At 42.6% G+C, this 18,647-nt stretch overlaps 1 protein-coding gene across 4 annotated transcripts in view; it reads left to right on the top strand.

Annotated features, from left to right (window-relative positions):
• The window catches only part of immt (inner membrane mitochondrial protein), a 20,209-nt gene continuing 1,562 nt past the window's right edge, over positions 1 to 18,647 (top strand). The window contains exons 1-12 of one of the 4 annotated variants that reach the window (XM_021583529.3): positions 1 to 1,446; positions 2,318 to 2,391; positions 2,656 to 2,842; positions 3,026 to 3,170; positions 4,201 to 4,323; positions 6,278 to 6,391; positions 6,657 to 6,790; positions 8,968 to 9,071; positions 16,461 to 16,596; positions 17,583 to 17,712; positions 18,017 to 18,240; positions 18,440 to 18,571. In XM_021583529.3, the coding sequence (XP_021439204.1) occupies positions 1,405 to 1,446; positions 2,318 to 2,391; positions 2,656 to 2,842; positions 3,026 to 3,170; positions 4,201 to 4,323; positions 6,278 to 6,391; positions 6,657 to 6,790; positions 8,968 to 9,071; positions 16,461 to 16,596; positions 17,583 to 17,712; positions 18,017 to 18,240; positions 18,440 to 18,571 (1,545 nt within the window). In that variant the 5' untranslated portion in view covers positions 1 to 1,404. The remainder of the gene's footprint in view (positions 1,447 to 2,317; positions 2,392 to 2,655; positions 2,843 to 3,025; positions 3,171 to 4,200; positions 4,324 to 6,277; positions 6,392 to 6,656; positions 6,791 to 8,967; positions 9,072 to 16,460; positions 16,597 to 17,582; positions 17,713 to 18,016; positions 18,241 to 18,439; positions 18,572 to 18,647) is intronic. The other 3 variants (XM_021583530.3, XM_021583531.3, XM_090220347.1) reach the window with 3 other exon arrangements.

Here is an 18,647-nt window from a genome sequence, read left to right on the forward strand (position 1 = left end):
GGTCAACAAGAGCTACCAAAATGATATGAAGTGTGCCAGGCCTTGCATTCCCAAGATAGAAGGGGATAGGGGAGGATTTCGGCAGGCAAAAAAATGGCCTTGCCGAAATCTCCCTCCTAATTTCCTTAAATTTTATCACGAGTCAAGTACTTTCTATAGAACAAACTTCACGTAGGCAACCGAAATTAATAATGAATGTATGTGTGTTATATTAAACTTATAGGAGGGAGTAAAATGTAGTCAAGCAATACACATTTCAGAACAACTACTAGTCGAATAAGACATGAGAGAGATGACGAATTTTGGCAAAGATATTTATTTATAGATTAATACTTTAAACAAATCGAAAAATGCAGACATTACTAACTAGTGTCTCCCCTTCGATCAAACAGACAAAAAAAAAAAAATGAAACGCAGCCTAACGGAATCATCGACAACTGCCTTGAAAAAAATGCTTTCTGCTACTAAGATCAGTGAAATGTAGGCTAAACTGTCAACGGAGTGAAGACGTGCGATCAAATAAGTATGGCATTCGACACTCATGTAACGAAATTGCTTATCTCACCAGGACATTTTGGCGGAGTAATGCTGCAATCAAGACAACTTCGAATTCGGAGAAAAAAATAAACTCATGACGTCAGTGATCTTCAGGTCGGAAAGTCTGGAAAGATGCCTGAGTTTCCGATTTGGAATTGCGGTTGATGACCGTTCAAGTCGGAACTTGTTTTTTTCCGAGATCCCTGATTTCTTGAACGCACTGAAGTCGGAAGTTAGAGATTTCCGAGTTCCCAGTGTTTTTGAACGCGACATTCCTCTGCCAAAGATAATTTGTTGCAATGTCACTAGTTCTGTTTTTCAGGTATGATAGGGATGTTTTTTTTTGTTTGTAAAAAAATGTGAAATATTTGTTCCAATGGTAACCAAAAATATGATGCATATATATTGATGTGTTATTCAGCTATAAACGAAAGAGCTATGAACCCGTGACGTAAATGCTTTCTTTTCGCAGTTGGGCGTACTCGTAGAGAATAATAGAGGCCTCTAGTGGCCAAAAGGCCATTTTAGCATGAGCAACGCCATTGAGGGCTTCCAAACAAGCTTCCGCCATTTTACAGGAGTCAGAGTAGTCAACTGGGTGGGGATTCCTGTTGAAGTTAACCTCAATGGTGCTGCCCGTGCTGTCACGTACGCCATAATGACACAGATATAAAAATTGGGCCTCTATCTAGCTCTATGGCCGTACCCATTGCGCATGCGCACCCCTTCGACTGTGTGTCACCCTCGGCGAAACGGTGTTTGGAAGTATCTCGTGTGTTTTAATGCTTGAGATTGACAGTTTTTATCATGCTTTGCTGAATTGAAACAGTTTGTCATAAATAACGAAGAAAGGGAGTACCAACAACAATGCTGCGTGTCTGCTTGAAAGGGGCAAATTCTGCAGCGCGGGTAAGTATCACTGTGTTCTAAATGGAACATCTAGCTAACTAGCCTGCTAGCTATGCTAGCCGAGCGGTCATTCAGTGACCCAGAGACAGGGCCTACACCACTGTGCTTGTTGTTGGGAGAAATAAACAGTTTACATCTTCAGACATCTTTTACGATCTCTCCTCACAACATATAGTGTACGGAAAGGTGGGAATTCAATGCCATAACATAAAGTGTCATGTTAAATGCCTTCATTGAAAGAAAGCTGCGCTAAACTTAGGCTACTGAACGTAACTTGACGCAAATCTTGTAATTTAATGCAAATCACGTAATTACGTAGTGGAAAGAGGCGTATTTCTATTGATTGACTGCACTGCCTTCCGAATAAAAAAGACTCGAGAGTGACACGAGCGCGCACCAATGCACACCGTAGAATTGGAGGCGGGGCTCGGTGGTTGTATGATCCATTTTTGTATTAATGTTGTGGACATACATGTGTGATAACGCAAATGTTGTAGTCAAGTTGTTTTGCTACACGTTCAAGTATCTAATGTGTAGGGGAAATGCGGTCTCTGCTACTGTTTCCTAGCACAATCCGTTTAATTTCAACTAGCTACTTGAAAAAGAAAGGACAAATGCACATTCATATCAAGGGGACATGACCTTGGCAAATTCTTAGTTCATAGAATGAGCTAAAGAAAGTAGCTTTTGTTTGTGGAAATGTTTCCATTGCACACATGTAATAACTGATTAATGAGCTTTTCTTGTCAGCTATCCTATTCCAATGAATTTTAATAGAACAAGTGCTTGTGTATTTTGTATAGGTCCCATAATAGACATGTGGTGCTCCTGTGGATAGTGCATGTGTATGCTGATCTTCTCCTTTCCATAGAAATGCCTGTGTGGGAATGGTGTCCCCCTTCACCCCCTCCAGCAATGTCGTAGCTACACTTCAGGAGGCTCAGGGTAGGTGACTTGCCTCCTGCTGAGTTACTTAAGTGGCCAAATGCTGCATTGAGCTGTTTATGTTAATTGATAGAGCAGCTACCTTACTGTCCTTGACCCTTGCTTGTAAATAAATCAAAGAGATGAAGGAGGAAGTTACCCTAAAGCTGCACACAAGCACTAAAGCCATTATCAATGTGATATTCCCTTTTATCATTCTGAATGGCAGCTGCTTTGTTTGCTTTCTTGTGTGTTTGAATATCTTACATCTGACTGTACTTGCAGGTCTTCTGCAGGAAAGATTGTAGCTGCCAGTGTCCTCACTGTGGGTGGAGGAGTTGGTGGCACAATTCTATATGCCAATTGGGATCCCAAATTCAGGGCCAATGTTGAGAAATCCATACCATACTCAGATCAAGTGTTTGGACTGGCTCTCGGCCCAGCAGCACCTCCACCTGTTATAAATAAACCAGTAAGTCAAATAACCCGTGTTCTAGAGCACATTTTGAGGAATCATAGTTTGTCATTCGTGTCATTAAATTTGACTTAGTTTGTTGTCAAACACAAGCTAGCTCATCTAACAAAAGAACCACGTACAGATGTTCACTTTCAATTCAATCTTCCCTGACACTATTATTCTATTACTGTCCTGAAGAGAAAGGTTGAACCTGTTCAGATTTCCTCCATGTCTGAAATGTGGAAAGACTCGAAGCAGCCGAAGGCCAAAGAGGTTGAGAAGAAAGCAGAGCAGCCAGATGCTGAGGGACCCCCTGCTCCAGCACCTCAGGAGACCCTAGAGGGTGAGTTACAGCTGTGCCTGAGAGAGCTGATGTACTTCATGCTCTCTGAGGTGTTGAAAAAATATTATCTTGTGAGTCAAGTACTAAGAACGTTGGCACACCATTGTTTTTAAGACTATTCAATAAAGAGGGATCAGGTGCTTAATGTGAATATCATCCATTAGACGTTGCATGCTTCTGGAATCAAATTTTTCACAACAAACCCATGTCTTCTCTCCGTTGTTGAACTGAAATGATCTGCTGAAATTGTGTTGTGTACTTGGGATGGTTTACTTCATTGTTCTTACAAATACAAATGGACTTGAACTGTTAAGTTTTCTTGCTATCATCGATGCATGATTACACTTTTCAGGTTAGCAAAGAGTTATCCTCTAAATCACTGAACAGTGCATAATCGCATGGTATTTTATGCCTTTAGATCTATTTATGCGATTATATAATCTCAAATGGGTATCTTCTTGGAGAGAAAGTCCTTCATTTACTCATGATTTTCTTTCTTAGCTAATTGTTCAATATCTTGACATGTGGCAAGTTTCCTAATTAGCTGATGGCTTTACCAAGGTGGTCATTAGACCTCTGCAGAACTTTCAATGTTATTTAGCTAGGTTAACTATTTGTCGTTTAAGGGCCTTGAGTCTGTCTGTGGTGTTGATAAAATTGGGATCCCGTCAAACCAGTGAAGGACGTGACTGTTGATAGGAACTGAGTATTTCATCTCAACTTAATGAGTCTTCAGTACTGAAGTAGAGGAATGTGATGCAGGTCACATGTCTGCTGTGGGTTTTGAGAAGACCGGTTGACGATCAGGTGACCGATCTCGTCTGTCAGTGTAAATCACTGGAGTGAGATAATGGGTATCTTGCCTGTGTTACTTTAGAGTTTTGCCTTCTTATCTACAGCTATGCTATGAGTCCGTATTGCTGCTGTGTTCTTGTGTGCCAGTTCCATATGTCCTGTTGGTTACCATAACATGGCCTTGCCAAGAAGACCAGTCAGTCCACTGATGTTGAGCTCCACTGTGTTGTTGCAGAAGCTTCTGCTCAAGTGGCACAAATCCTTTCAGCCATCGGCGAGGTGCCCTCTGTGCCAGCCCCTGGAACCCACGAGGCAGAGGCCGTGCCTCCCCCAGCCGCCCTCAAGGGGGTCCCGGCAGGTCAGAACCGGGTGGATACAGCCTCCCCTGCATGGGTGCATGGCGCTCTCTCTTTCACTAATATAGGGGGTCTTAGGGTGCATGGCTCCATGCTCTATGCCTGCTCTTCTCTAATACTTGTTTTTCTTTCCTGTTCATTATTCTCCTGGTGATTTTATTTGCCATCTCACCCTTTCACCTCTGTTTACTGTACACCTCTGCATAAAGACTTCATGCTGTCCCCTTCTAGCCCCTAAACTAATCACTACCCCTCACAAAACCCTTAATCCTAGATTGCACTAGCTTGTAATGCATATGATATGTATCTGTATTACTCTGCAATTTTTGTTGTATTTAGAGGTTATATGTTGTGAATGAGTGAGTTGTTCATGTTAGTGGGTATTTTACTATACCTGTTCATGCCATACTACAGTCGTGGCCAAAAGTTTGGAGAATTACACGAACATTAATTTTCACAAAGTCTGCTGCCTCAGTGTGTAGATATTTTTGCAGATGTTACTATGGCATACTGAAGTATAATTACAAGCATTTCATAAGTGTCAAAGGCTTGTATTGACAATTACATGAAGTTGATGCAAAGAGTCAATATTTGCAGTGTTGACCATTCCTTTTCAAGACCTCTGCAATCCGCCCTGGCATGCTGTCAATTAACTTCTGGGCCACATCCTGACTGATGGCAGCACATTCTTGCATAATCAATGCTTGGAGTTTGTCAGAATTTGTGGGTTTTTGTTTGTCCACCTGCCTCTTGGGGATTGACGATAAGTTCTCAATGGGATTAAGGTCTGGGGAGTTTCCTGGCCATGGACCCAAAATATTGATGTTTTGTTCCCCGAGCCACTTAGTTATCACTTTTGCATTATGGCAAGGTGCTCCATCATGCTGGAAAAGGCATTGTTCATCACCAAACTGTTCCTGGATGGTTGGGAGAAGTTGCTCTCGGGGATGTGTTGGTATCATTCCTTATTCATGGCTGTGTTCTTAGGCAAAATTGTGAGTGAGCCCACTCCCTTGGCTGAGAAGCAACCCCACACATGAATGCTCTCCGGATGCTTTACTGTTGGCATGACACAGGACTGATGGTAGCACTCATCTTGTCTTCTCCGGACAAGCTTTTTTCCGGATGCCCCAAACAATCGGAAAGGGGATTCATCAGAGAAAATGACTTAACCCCAGTCCTCAGCAGTCCAATTCCTGAATCTTTTGCAGAATATCAGTCAGTCCCTGATGTTTTTCCTGGAGAGAAGTGGCTTCTTTGCTGCTCTTGACACCAGGCCATCCTCCAAAAGTCTTCGCCTCACTGTGCGTGCAGATGCACATGCCTGCTGCCATTCCTGAGCAAGCCTTTAAGTTCTTGATGATCCGATAAATGGTTGATTTAGGTGCAATCTTACTGGCAGCAATATCCTTACCTGTGAAGCCCTTTTTGTGCAAAGCAATGATGACGGCACGTGTTTCCGTGCAGGTAACCATGGATGACAGCGGAAGAACAATGATTCCAAGCACCACCCTCCTTTTGAAGCTTTGTCTGTTATTTTAACTCAATCAGCATGACCGAGTGATCTCCAGCCTTGTCCTCACACCTGTGTTAACGAGAGAATCACTGACATGTCAGCTGGTCCTTTTGTGGCGTGGCTGAAATGCAGTGGAAATGTTTTTTGGGGATTCAGTTCATTTGCATGGCAAAAAGGGACTTTGCAATTAATTGCAATTCATCTGATCACTCTTCATAACATTCTGGAGTATATGCAAATTGCTATCATACAAACTGAGGCAGCAGACTTTGTGAAAATTAATATTTGTCATTCAACTTTTGGCCACGACTGTACAGTGTAATCTGTAGTTGCAGGTAAGCGCTACATGTATGTGTGAATGGAATGTAGGGCATGTGTTTTTGTGGCCATGATTTTGTCTGCAGAGCAAAATGTACTGAGTGTGTTCTGTATCCCCCTAGCGGCAGCCAAATGTACTGAGTGTGAACATGAGCCTGCAGTGAAGGAGCGTCCTGAGGGTGAAGTGGCTGCCCGTCTTGCTGAGCAGGATAAGGCTGAGCAGGACCTCCTGACATGTAGGTGTCTCATCTTTCCCTGTCACATTTTGCTATGAGTTACACCGTAACAACATGCATTTACTCTGGCTTAAACATTACGTACAATTAAGACAAATGCAATACATGAGTCAATGAGTACAGTGGACGCATGGTTATTTTCAGCAGATTGCCATTGATGCATGGTCTTGTTACATTATGGAGTGCAGGTTTGACATGGGGATTGCTTATATGGCATCATGATTGACAAACAAGGTAACAAGGCTGTGTGTGTGTACTGTTGCAGCTCTGTCATCCAATCTGGAAGATGCTCTGGGCAGCACAGCCAAGGTGACCCTGCAGGCCATCGGTGCTCAGGAGGCAGCTCTGCAGGCCATTGCCCAGCACACCCGCCAACTGAGGGAGGCCATGGAGGCTGAGGTGAGGAAGGGACATATCTTCAAAAACAACTCAAACTGGGGAGATTTTTCAAAAGATTTTAGCCTCGTATTACATTCACGTTCTGTTGCGAATCTTTGTTTTGTGACCCTGAAACTGTAGAAGGCCTCAGTGTCTGAGAAGAGGAAGGGACAAGGGTACACATTCTGAAAAAGTGTAACCCAAACTGTTGTGATGCCCTAATTAAATCCACATCTTTTGTAGATGTTTGTTTTGTTAGCCACTGAGGTGAGGGGGGTGGACATATTCTCAAGTGTGAAAAAGTTCTGCTAGCTTTTCAAGTCTAGCAGTTTTTCATTACATTAAAATAGTGCTGCACGATATAGGCAAAATATCATATTGCAATTATATTTTTTCACATTTTGCAAAACCGATATGAGTTGCAAACCGCTTGGGTGAACTCTTGGAATATAGTGCTGTTAGGCATGACAAAGAGAGAATGCCGCAGGGATTAGTTATTTTCCATCCCAACATGCCTCCCCAGTCTCTATCAGAATGGGGCATTGCACAAACGAGATGCTGCAGTAGACCTGGACCACCACAACTCGCACCTCCTATTTTCAGAGAATAAGATCAAGAGAATAAATCTTTAGGGATCTGAGTCCCGTCAACGGGACAGTTGTAAATCATGCAGTGACTTGTCACGATCATAGATTTTAGAAAAACAACACGTCGGTACATATAAGTGTCTTATATCGGCTGAAAGCTTAAATTCTTGTTTAATATAACTGCACTGACTATTTTACAGTAGCTATCATGGCTATAAAAAATGCCATGTTATTGTTTGAGGAGCGCTAACAACAAAACCATTTTTTCACCGCAATAGGTTTGATAAATTCACCTCTGAAGGTGAAATGTGTACTTCTGAAATCTTGCTCTAATTTATCATCCAAAAGGTCCCAGAGAGAACATGAAGTTTTGTTAGATTAAATCCTTTTTCATATCCTAAAAAGGTCCATATAGCATGCACAATCATTTTTGTATTTCCACTCGTTCAATTTTCTAAGAAAGGAATCTATGAAAATCTTACCCTAATTGTTGTTTCAACTGTTCACATTTGTATGCATTCCTCAGAGATCCTAGAATGTAACCAGACTTCACTATATCATTAGGGGTGTAGTATATCCTATAGAACACCACATTTGGTCAGAGAGCAACGCTTTCATGGCACACTGATGACGCGGCCGGTGTTCACTTGATCGACTAACTTTGTCAAATAGGCACCAATCGGGGTCAAACTAAGCTAGCTAGATAGCCAATGAGTTGGGCTTTACGGGAGTATCCGGAAACCCTGTATCTGTGGCTAAATGTAGCTGCTAACCTTGTGCGACAGTGTGCCTTTTCCTTTTGGACAAGAATTATAAGAATATGAAGAGTTATGAAAACTGGGTGTTTTGCAAATGTTGAACTTAAAATATGGCTACTAATACTGGAAAAGCTAAATCAAAGTCCAAGTATACAGATTTTACGATATTCTTGCAGAAAAATGTTATGTGAATGTAAATGTCTCCTTCACGATTTGCCCAAATGTACCTGGGTGACGTCCCACTAAATGTCATGTAGTTTGCTCATACTTCAAGTTATCCGTCTGAAACTTTGCACATACACTGCTGCCATCTTGTTGACACCATCAGAATTAGAAGCAGGGTGATGGCGAGATTTGGGACCTTTCTGTTGCATTTCAAAGATGGTGGTAGAAAAAGAAGATAAATGTTTTTCTTCTACCAGATCTATTGTGTTATATTCTACCTCATTCACATTTCCACAGACTTCAGTGTTTTCTTTCAAATGATACCAAGAATATGCATATCCTTGCATCAAGGGACTGAGCTACAGGCAGTTAGATTTGGGTATGTAATTTTAGGTGAAAATTGAAAAAAAGGGGGCTACCCATAAGAACAAACGTTATCATACAGAACACGTATGTTTGTTTATTTGAAAGCAGCAGCATTTTTTTACGCTCTGCATCATGTTTGGAAAGATATGTAGTGTGTGTGCATGCAGAGTGAATATTGCAGCCTTTTGCAATATGGCTATTTCTATATAATATACCTGATATGGATGTGCATATATGTGATTTTAATAATTAAATATATTGCCCAGCCCTAATCCAAACATTTGTATTGTGAATCATTCATGATGTGAATTTTTTTTTTTAGGCACCCCCTGATAAGAAGTCTACCCAGTGGAGAGTCCTGGAAGATGCACTGAGTGAACGCAGCCGATCAGTAGACGAGGCTGGAGCAGCCGTCCTCAAGGCCAAGTAAGAGCCGCTTGATAATTTATTAACATTATGTTGTGGTCACTAGTGTACACTACTTTATTTTGTTTCAGCCAATTTGATAATACATTTGGTGATATTAAAGTTTGAAGTGGTGTATTTACTATGTTATGCTCACTAAAATGAACTTATAGTTAAAAAAACAAGAGATGTATCTCAATAATGGTTGTTGATGCCGAAAAGGCTTTCAACCGGCTTTAATGGATTTTCCTATTCAAAACTTTGGAAGCTTTCAACTTTCCAGCTGAAATGAATTGTATAAAAGGATAGAACTGTCCTAAAGAAAAAATATACACACATGATGCATTTTCTGATGAAATTGCTTTAGGAATGGGCACAAGAAAGAATGTCCCCTCTCCCCCTTCTTGGCAATTGAACCACTTGCAGAAATAATTAGACAGGACCAAACGTAACAGGTATTGGTAAACATAAATATAAACTAAATGTATTTGCAGATCTCCTGCTGTACCTGACCAATATTGAAAACTCAATGCCCCTCAAATATTTTCAGGATAACCTAAAATCTCAGGATAAAACATTCACGTGGAAAAAATGAAATGATGGCAATAAGAAAAAGCATAACTCATGATCTACAGTGGACCACAAAAAAAATCTAAGAGTTGCACCAGCATGGTTTAAATGAATCTAGGTTTTGTTAATCTAGGTTTATTAATCAGATGTGTTGCACCACTTAGATTTACTTATCCAGATTAAACATTACAATGACTAACAATGACTCAGTAATCCATGCCTTCTGGGAATGCTATAAAGTCCTTAAGTTATGGGCGGAGTTAGAAAGTTGTCTGTCAGAAGTATTGCAATGTAAATGTATTTTAATCCGCATATTTCAAATCAAATTGTATTTGTCACATGTGCCGAATACAACAGATGTAGACCTTAGTGTAATGCTTACTTACAAGCCCCTAACCAACAATGGTTTACCAGTTTTTTTTCTTTTTTTTTTTCTCCTGAATTTATTAATTTAGTAGGGAATAAAAGTAACATATTTAAACAGCAACAGTAAAATAACAAGCGAAGCTAAACACAAGGGGTATGTAGTCTGTGCTGGGGTACCGGTTAGTTGAGTTAATATGTACATGTAGGTAAAGTTAGTGAGTATGCATACAGTGGGGCAAAAAAGTATTTAGTCAGCCACCAATTGTGCAAGTTCTCCCATTTAAAAAGATGAGAGGCCTGTACATTTCATCATAGGTATACTTCAACTATGACAGACAAAATGAGAAGAAAAAAAATCCAGAAAATCACATTGTAGGATTTTTTAGGAATTTATTTGCAAATTATGGTGGAAAATAAGTATTTGGTCAATAACAAAAGTTGATCTCAATACTTTGTTATATACCCTTTGTTGGCAATGACAGAGGTCAAACGGTTTCTGTAAGTCTTCAAAGTTTTCACACACTGTTGCTGGTATTTTGGCCCATTCCTCCATGCAGATCTCCTCTAGAGCAGTGACGTTTTGGGGCTGCTGTTGGGCAACACGGACTTTCAACTCCCTCCAAAGATTTTCTATGGGGTTGAGATCTGGAGACTGGCTAGGCCACTCCAGGACCTTGAAATGCTTCTTACAAAGCCACTCCTTCGTTGCCGGGGCGGTGTGTTTGGGATCATTGTCATGCTGAAAGACCCAGCCACGTTTCATCTTCAATGCCCTTGCTGATGGAAGGAGGTTTTCACTCAAAATCTCACGATACATGGCCCCATTCATTCTTTCCTTTACACGGATCAGTCGTCCTGGTCCCTTTGCAGAAAAACAGCCCCAAAGCATGATGTTTCCACCCCCATGCTTCACAGTAGGTATGGTGTTCTTTGGATGCAACTCAGCATTCTTTGTCCTCCAAACATGACGAGTTGAGTTTTTACCAAAAAGTTATATTTTGGTTTCATCTGACCATATGCCATTCTCCCAATCTTCTTCTGGATCATCCAAATGCTCTCTAGCAAACTTCAGACGGGCCTGGACATGTACTGGCAGGGGGACACGTCTGGCACTGCAGGATTTGAGTCCCTGGCGGCGTAGTGTGTTACTGATGGTAGGCTTTGTTACTTTGGTCCCAGCTCTCTGCAGGTCATTCACTAGGTCCCCCCGTGTGGTTCTGGGATTTTTGCTCACCGTTCTTGTGATCATTTTGACCCCACGGGGTGAGATCTTGCGTGGAGCCCCAGATCGAGAGAGAGCATCAGTGGTCTTGTATGTCTTCCATCTCCTAATAATTGCTCCCACAGTTGATTTCTTCAAACCAAGCTGCTTACCTATTGCAGATCCAGTCTTCCCAGCCTGGTGCAGGTCTACAATTTTGTTTCTGGTGTCCTTTGACAGCTCTTTGGTCTTGGCCATAGTGGAGTTTGGAGTGTGACTGTTTGAGGTTGTGGACAGGTGTCTTTTATACTGATAACAAGTTCAAACAGGTGCCATTAATACAAGTAACGAGTGGAGGACAGAGGAGCCTCTTAAAGAAGAAGTTACAGGTCTGTGAGAGCCAGAAATCTTGCTTGTTTGTAGGTGACCAAATACTTATTTTCCACCATAATTTGCAAATAAATTCATAAAAAATCCTACAATGTGATTTTCTGGATTATTTTTCTTATTTTGTCTGTCATAATTGAAGTGTACCTATGATGAAAATTACATGCCTCATCTTTTTAAGTGGGAGAACTTGCACAATTGGTGGCTGACTAAATACTTTTTTGCCCCACTGTAGATTATAAACAGAGTAGCAGCTGTGTCAGAGGGGTCATGGCATATGAGGGTGCAGTGAGATGGACAATACTTTTCTCGTCATTCATCTTGGAAAAAATGTATACTTAAGCTGGAAATGAACCAATCCTCCATCATTAACACTATGGAAAGCTCAAATGCTTTATCTGGGCAGGGGTGATGTTGTGGCTGTTTGTGTGCGCCTGTATGTTGTCATTTTGTATGTGGATGTATTGTTAAAAAATATATCATTATACACACAGTACTGTGCAAAAGTTTTAGGTAGGTGTGAAAAAATGCTGTAAAGTAAAAATGCTTTCAAAAATAGACCGGGCTTCACCATGCATCGTGCCGACAGAGATAAACACCTCTCTGTGAGGAGGCAGGGCGGGGGTGTATGCTTCATGATTAATGGTGTAATCATAACATACAGGAACTGAAGTCCTCACCCGACCTAGAATTCCTTACAATCAAATCCTGGCCATTTTACCAACCAAGAATTCTTGTTAGTTATAGTCACAGCTGTGTACATTCCCCCTCAAGCAGATACCAAGACGGTCCTCAAGGAACTTCACTTGACTCTATGTAAACTGGAAAACATATATCCTGAGGATGCATTTATTGTAGCTGGGGATTTTAACAAAGCAAATGTGAGAACAAGGCTACCTAAATTATATCAGCATATTGATTGCACTATGCAAAGGGGTAATGCACTCTATCACTGCTACTCAAGCTTCCGCGATGCATACAAGGCCATCCCTTCGGCAATTCCGACCACGACTCCATCTGGCTCCTACCGTCTTGTTGGCAGAAACTCAAACAGGATGTACCCGTGACTCGAACCATTCTACGTCTGACCAATCAGAATCCATACTTCAAGATTGTTTTGATCACACGAAATGGAATATGTTCCGTTCAGCCTCGGAGAACAACATCGACCCATACGCTGACTCGGTGAGTGAGATTATAAAGAAGTGCATTGGAGACGATGTATCCACTGTGACTATTAAAACCTACCCTATCCAGAAACCGTGGATGGATGGCGGCATTCGCGCAAAGCACAAACTGCATTTAACCATGGAAAGAGGTCTAGGAATATGGCTGAATATAAAGTGTATTTATGCCCTCCGCGGCAATCAAACAAGCGAAATGCCAGTACAGGGACAACGTGGAATCGCAATTCAACGGCTTCAACACGAGTCACATGTAGCACGGTCTACAGGAAATCAGACTACAAAAAGAAAACCAGCCATGTCATGGACACTGACGTCACGCTTCCGGACAAACTAAACACCTTCTTTGCCCACTTTGAGGATAATACAGTACCACCGTCACGGTCCACTAACAAGGACTGCGACACCCCCATCTCCTTCTCCGTGACCGACGTGAGTAAAATATTTTAAACATTAACCCTCACAAGGCTGCTGGCCCAGACGGCATCCCTAGCCGCGTCCTCAGAGCATGCGCAGACCAGCGGGCTGGTGTGTTTACGGACATATTCAATCGCTCCCTGTCCCTGCATGCTTCAAGAGGGTGAAGATAACTGAACTAAATGACTACCGCCCTGTAGCACTCACTTCTGTCATCATGAAGTGCTTTGAGAGACTAGTCAAGGATCATATCACCTCCACCTTACCGGCCACCCTAGATCCACTTCAGTTTGCATACCGCCCCAAAAGGTCCACAGGCGACGCAATTGCCATCACACTGCCCAATCTCATCTGGACAAAAGGAATACTTATGTAAGAATGCTGTTCGACTACAGCTCAGCATTCAACACCATAGTACCCTCCAAGCTCATCATCAAGTGGAAGGCCCTGGGTCTCAACTAGAGGTCGGCCGATTTCAAGTTTTGATATCAATCGGTAATTTTGCCTTTTTTTAAACACCTTTTTTAAAAAAATCTTTATTTAATTAGGCAAGTCAGTTAAGAACACATTCTTATTTTCAATGACGGCCAAGGAACGGTGGGTTAACTGCCTTGTTCAGGGGCAGAACGACAGATTTTTACTTGTCAGCCCAGAGATTCAATCTTGCAACCTTACAGTTAACTAGTCCAACCACCTGCCTCACGAGGAGCCCGCCTGTTACGCGAATGCAGTAAGAAGCCAAGGTAAGTTGCTAGCTAGCATTAAACTTAATCAATCATCACTAGTTATAACTACACATGGTTGATATTACAAGTTAATCTAGCGTGTCCTGCGTTGCATATAGTCAATGCAGTGCGCATTCGCGAGTAAGGACTCGTTGCTCCAACGTGTACCTAACCATAAACACCAATGCCTTTCTTAAAATCAATACACAGAAGTATATATTTTTAAACCTACATATTTAGCTAAAAGAATTCCAGGTTAGCAGGCAATATTAACCAGGTGAAATTGTGTCACTTCTCTTGCGTTCATTGCACGCAGAGTCGGGGTATATGCAACAGTTTGGGCAGCCTGGCTCATTGCGAACTAATTTGCCAGAATTTTACGTAATTATGACATAACATTGAAGGTTGTGCAATGTAACAAGAATATTTAGACTGATTAATGCCACCCGTTAGATAAAGTACGGAACGGTTCCGTATTTCACTGAAAGAATTAGTCTTGTTTTCGAGATGATAGTTTCCAGATTTGACTATATTAATGACCTAAGGCGCGCATTTCTGTGTGTTATAATTAAGTATATGATTTGATAGTGCAGTCTGACTGAGCGATGGTATGCACCAGCAGGCTCATAAGCATTAGTTCAAACAGCACTTTCATGCATTTTGCCAGCAGCTCTACTGTTTATGACTTCAAGCCTATCAACTCCCGAGATTAAGCTGGTGTAATGATGTGAAATGGCTAGCTAGTTAGCGGGGTGCGCGCTAATAGTGTTTCAAACATCACTCGCTATGAGACTTGGAGTAGTTGTTCCCCTTGCTCTGCAAGGGCCACGGCTTTTGTGGAGCGGTGGGTAACGCTGCTTCGAGGGTGGCTGTTGTCTGTGTTCCTGGTTCGAGCCCAGGTAAGGGGCGAGGAGAGGGGGACGGAAGCTATACTGTTACACTGGCAATACTATATAGTGCCTATAAGAACATCCAATAGTAAAAGGTATATGAAATACAAATGGTATAGAGAGAAATAGTCCTATAATTCCTATAATAACTACAACCTAAAACTTCTTACCTGGGAATATTGAAGAATCATGTTAAAAGGAACCACCAGCTTTCATATTCTGAGCAAGGAACTTAAACGTTAGCTTTCTTACATGGCACATATTGCACTTTTTACTTCTCCAACACTTTGTTTTTGCATTATTTAAACCAAATTGGACATGTTTCATTATTTATTTGAGGCTAAATTAATTTTATTGATGTATTAGGTTAAAATAAGTGTTAATTCAGTATTGTTGTAATTGTCATTATTACAAATCCATTTTCAAAATCGGCCGATTGAATCGGTATCAGCTTTTTTTGTCCTCCAATAATCGGTATCGGCGTTGAAAAATCATATTCGGTCGACCTCTAGTCTCAACCCCGCTCTGTGCAACTGGGTCCTGGTCTGACGGGCCGCCCCAAGTGGTGACTGTAGGAAACAACACCTCCACTTTGCTAACCCTCAACTCTGGGGCCCCACAAGGGTGTGTGCTCAGTCCCCTCCTGTACTTCCTTTTCACCCACAACTGCGTGGCCATGCACGCCTCCAACTCCATCATTTAAGTTTGCAGACTACACAACAGTAGTGGGCTTGATTACCAACTGCAAACAGAGAGCCTGGTACACCCATCTACTGTCCGGAGAAGTCTGGTCAGAAGTGACCTTCATGGAAGACTTGCGGACAAAAAGCCATACCTCCGATGTGGTAACAAGGCCAAGCAACTCAACTATGCACGAAAACACAGGAACTGGGGTGCAGAAAAATGGCAGCAGGTGCTCTGGACTGATGAGTCAAATATTTGGCTGTAGCAGAAGGCAGTTTGTTTGCCGACGGGCTGGAGAGTGGTACACGAATGAGGGTCTGCCGTCAACAGTGAAGGATGATGGAGGTTCCTTGCAAGTTTGGGGCTGCATTTCTGAAAATGGAGTTGAAGATTTGGTCAGAATTAATGGTCTCATCAATGCTGAGAAGTACAGGCAGATACTTATCCATCATGCAATACCATCAGGGAGGCATCTGATTTGCCCCAAATTTATTCTGCAGCATGACAATGACCCCAAACAGTTCTTAATGACTTTCGCTGTATCTTCAGTCTAAAGAAGAACAAGGAGTCCTGGAAGTGATGGTATGGCCCCCACAGAGCCCTGATCTCAACATCGAGTCTGTCTGGGATTAGAAGAGCGAGAGAAGCACCTGAGGCTGCCAATATGTTTGGGCCAACCTACCTGCTTAGTTCCTTCAAACTGTGCAAGTGTTCCTAGAATAATTTATGCTGTTTTAAGGCAAAAGGTGGTCACACCAAACTCACTTTGCATTTTGTTAATTGATAAATATAATCTATTAACATGTTTATTTTTGAAAGCATTCTTTACAGCATTTTTTTCACACCTGCCTTAAACTTTTGCAGTACTGTATATATTATTTTATAAAATTATACAACGGAAAACTAACTTTTAAAGGATCAATGACTGTGCTTTCTATGTTTGGCTTTGTGCAAGAGGGATTAATTCTGCATCTCTGGTGTTTTAGGGCTGAGCTGGACAAGCTGAGAGGAGTGATCGATGGAGCCAAGCACTTAAAGATTGCTGCAGCCCGGCCATCTATCCTGGCTGCAGAGGAGAACCTTCACAGCATGGTGGTAGATCTGGACAGCGTGGTGACCAGGGTAAACTGGCCCTGTTTTACACTGTTAACACATGGGTTGCATTCCAACCTATTTCATATGCTGAAAAAAAAGTATAAACGCAACATGAAAGTGTTGTTCCCATTTTTTTTCAATAGATCGAATCAAAGATCCCCGAAATGTTCCATAACCACAAAAAGCTTATTTCTCATATTTTGTGTACAAATTAGTTTACATCCCTGTTAGTGAGCATTTCTCCTTTGCCAAGATAATCCATCCACCTGACAGGTGTGGCATATCAATAAGCTGATTAAACAGCATGATCATTACACAGGTGCACCTTGTGCTGGAGACAAGGCCACTCTATGTGCAGTTTTATCGCACAACACAATGCCGCAGATGTCTCAAGTTGAGGGAGCGTGCAATTTACATGCTGACTGCAGGAATTTCCACCAGAGCTGTTGCCAGTGAATTGAATGTTACTTTCTCTACCATAAGCCATCACCCAATGTCGTTTTTATAGAATTTGGCAGTACGTCCAGCCGGCCTCACAACTACAGACCACGTGTAACCACACCAGCCCAGGACCGCCACATCTGGCTTGGTCACCTGTGGGATCGTCTGGTGAGGGGGGGCTGCTAAGGAGTATTTCTCTCTTTCGTAAAGCCCTTTTGTGGGGAAAAACTCATTCTCAGTGGCTGGGCCTGGCTCCCCAGTGGCTGGGCCTGGCTCCCCAGTGGCTGGGCCTGGCTCCCCAGTGGCTGGGCCTGGCTCCCCAGTGGCTGGGCCTGGCTCCCCAGTGGCTGTAACTCAGTAAAATCTTTGAAATTGTTGCGTTTTATCTTGTTGTTGTTGTATATATATTAGTGCACCACTCGCGTCAAATGTAGTGCACTACATGAAGAATAGGGTGTTATTTTGGACACATACATGGAATGATCAATACTGTCTCTTTTACATCATACTCTGCATACTTGTCTTTCTGGTTAGATGTCTGTTTAACCTATCCTGGTGCATCGTTACTGCAGGTCCAGACAGCCCAGTCTGAGGCTAAGATTGTGTCCCAGTACAGCGAGCTGGTGAACGAGGCCAAGGCCCAGTTCCAGAAGGAGCTGAACAGCATCACTCCAGAGATCCAGGCCAACTGGAAGGGACTCAGTAAGTCAGCTTCACCCCTACATCTTACTCCCATTACCCACCCACATTTTAACAGTTCGGCTTTGCAGTAAGCCTTTGAAAAACTTTGCACAGCATCAATAACATGTTTAGGTTCAGTTAGTCTTTCTGCGACTCTTCTTCTCCTTGTCAACCGTATTGGAGAAGGTTCAAGCCCCCCACCCTCGAGTTTGAGATGAGGATGCAAGGAAAGATAACTGGTTTAGGCCATAGAACCATGGAGAGAGGGGGGGGCACAGGATAAATCGGCTCTTAAATTCATGGACTTGCCTCGGCCGTCTCCCAGCAGGGAAGCTGACTCAAGATGACCTCAACTCCCTGATTGCTCATGCCCACCGACGCATCGACCAGATGAACCGAGAGCTGGCTGAGCAGAGGGTGAGGGAGCAGATCCACATCGACTCTGCCCTAGAGCAGCAGAAGCTGGAGGACAAGAAGGCCCTGGAGGTGGCCGTCTCCACCGCCCTGGAACACAACCGAGAACAGATGCGTCTGGAGCAGGAGAAGAAGGTGAGCTCAAGGGCCTTTCTTTATTTGTCTAACTATTAACCAAATGATCCTACGGTCTTTACCTTGTTACAGGGCAGCATTCAACTGTTTTGATGGCTGGACTTTTCCTTTCCTCGCACAGTAGGTTGTAGCAATCTAGCTAAATGTTTGCTCTGTTGGACACACGAGTAGAATGAGACCCATCTGTGTCCATCACCAGGTAGAGGAGACTCGGGAGGTGATGGAGGCAGAGATGCGGACCCAGCTGCGTAGGCAGGCTGCAGCACACACAGACCACCTGCGTGACGTCCTCAAGGTGCAGGAGCAGGAACTGCGCTCCGAGGCAGAGGAGGCAAGTATATCCATATTAAACATCCCATCTACTGTGACACGTAACCACAGCCAAACATCCTTCATATTGAAATCCA

Source organism: Oncorhynchus mykiss, chromosome 25, assembly GCF_057628025.1.
Source record: "Oncorhynchus mykiss isolate SJ-2025 chromosome 25, ASM5762802v1, whole genome shotgun sequence".
In the NCBI taxonomy this organism is placed as follows: domain Eukaryota; kingdom Metazoa; phylum Chordata; class Actinopteri; order Salmoniformes; family Salmonidae; genus Oncorhynchus; species Oncorhynchus mykiss.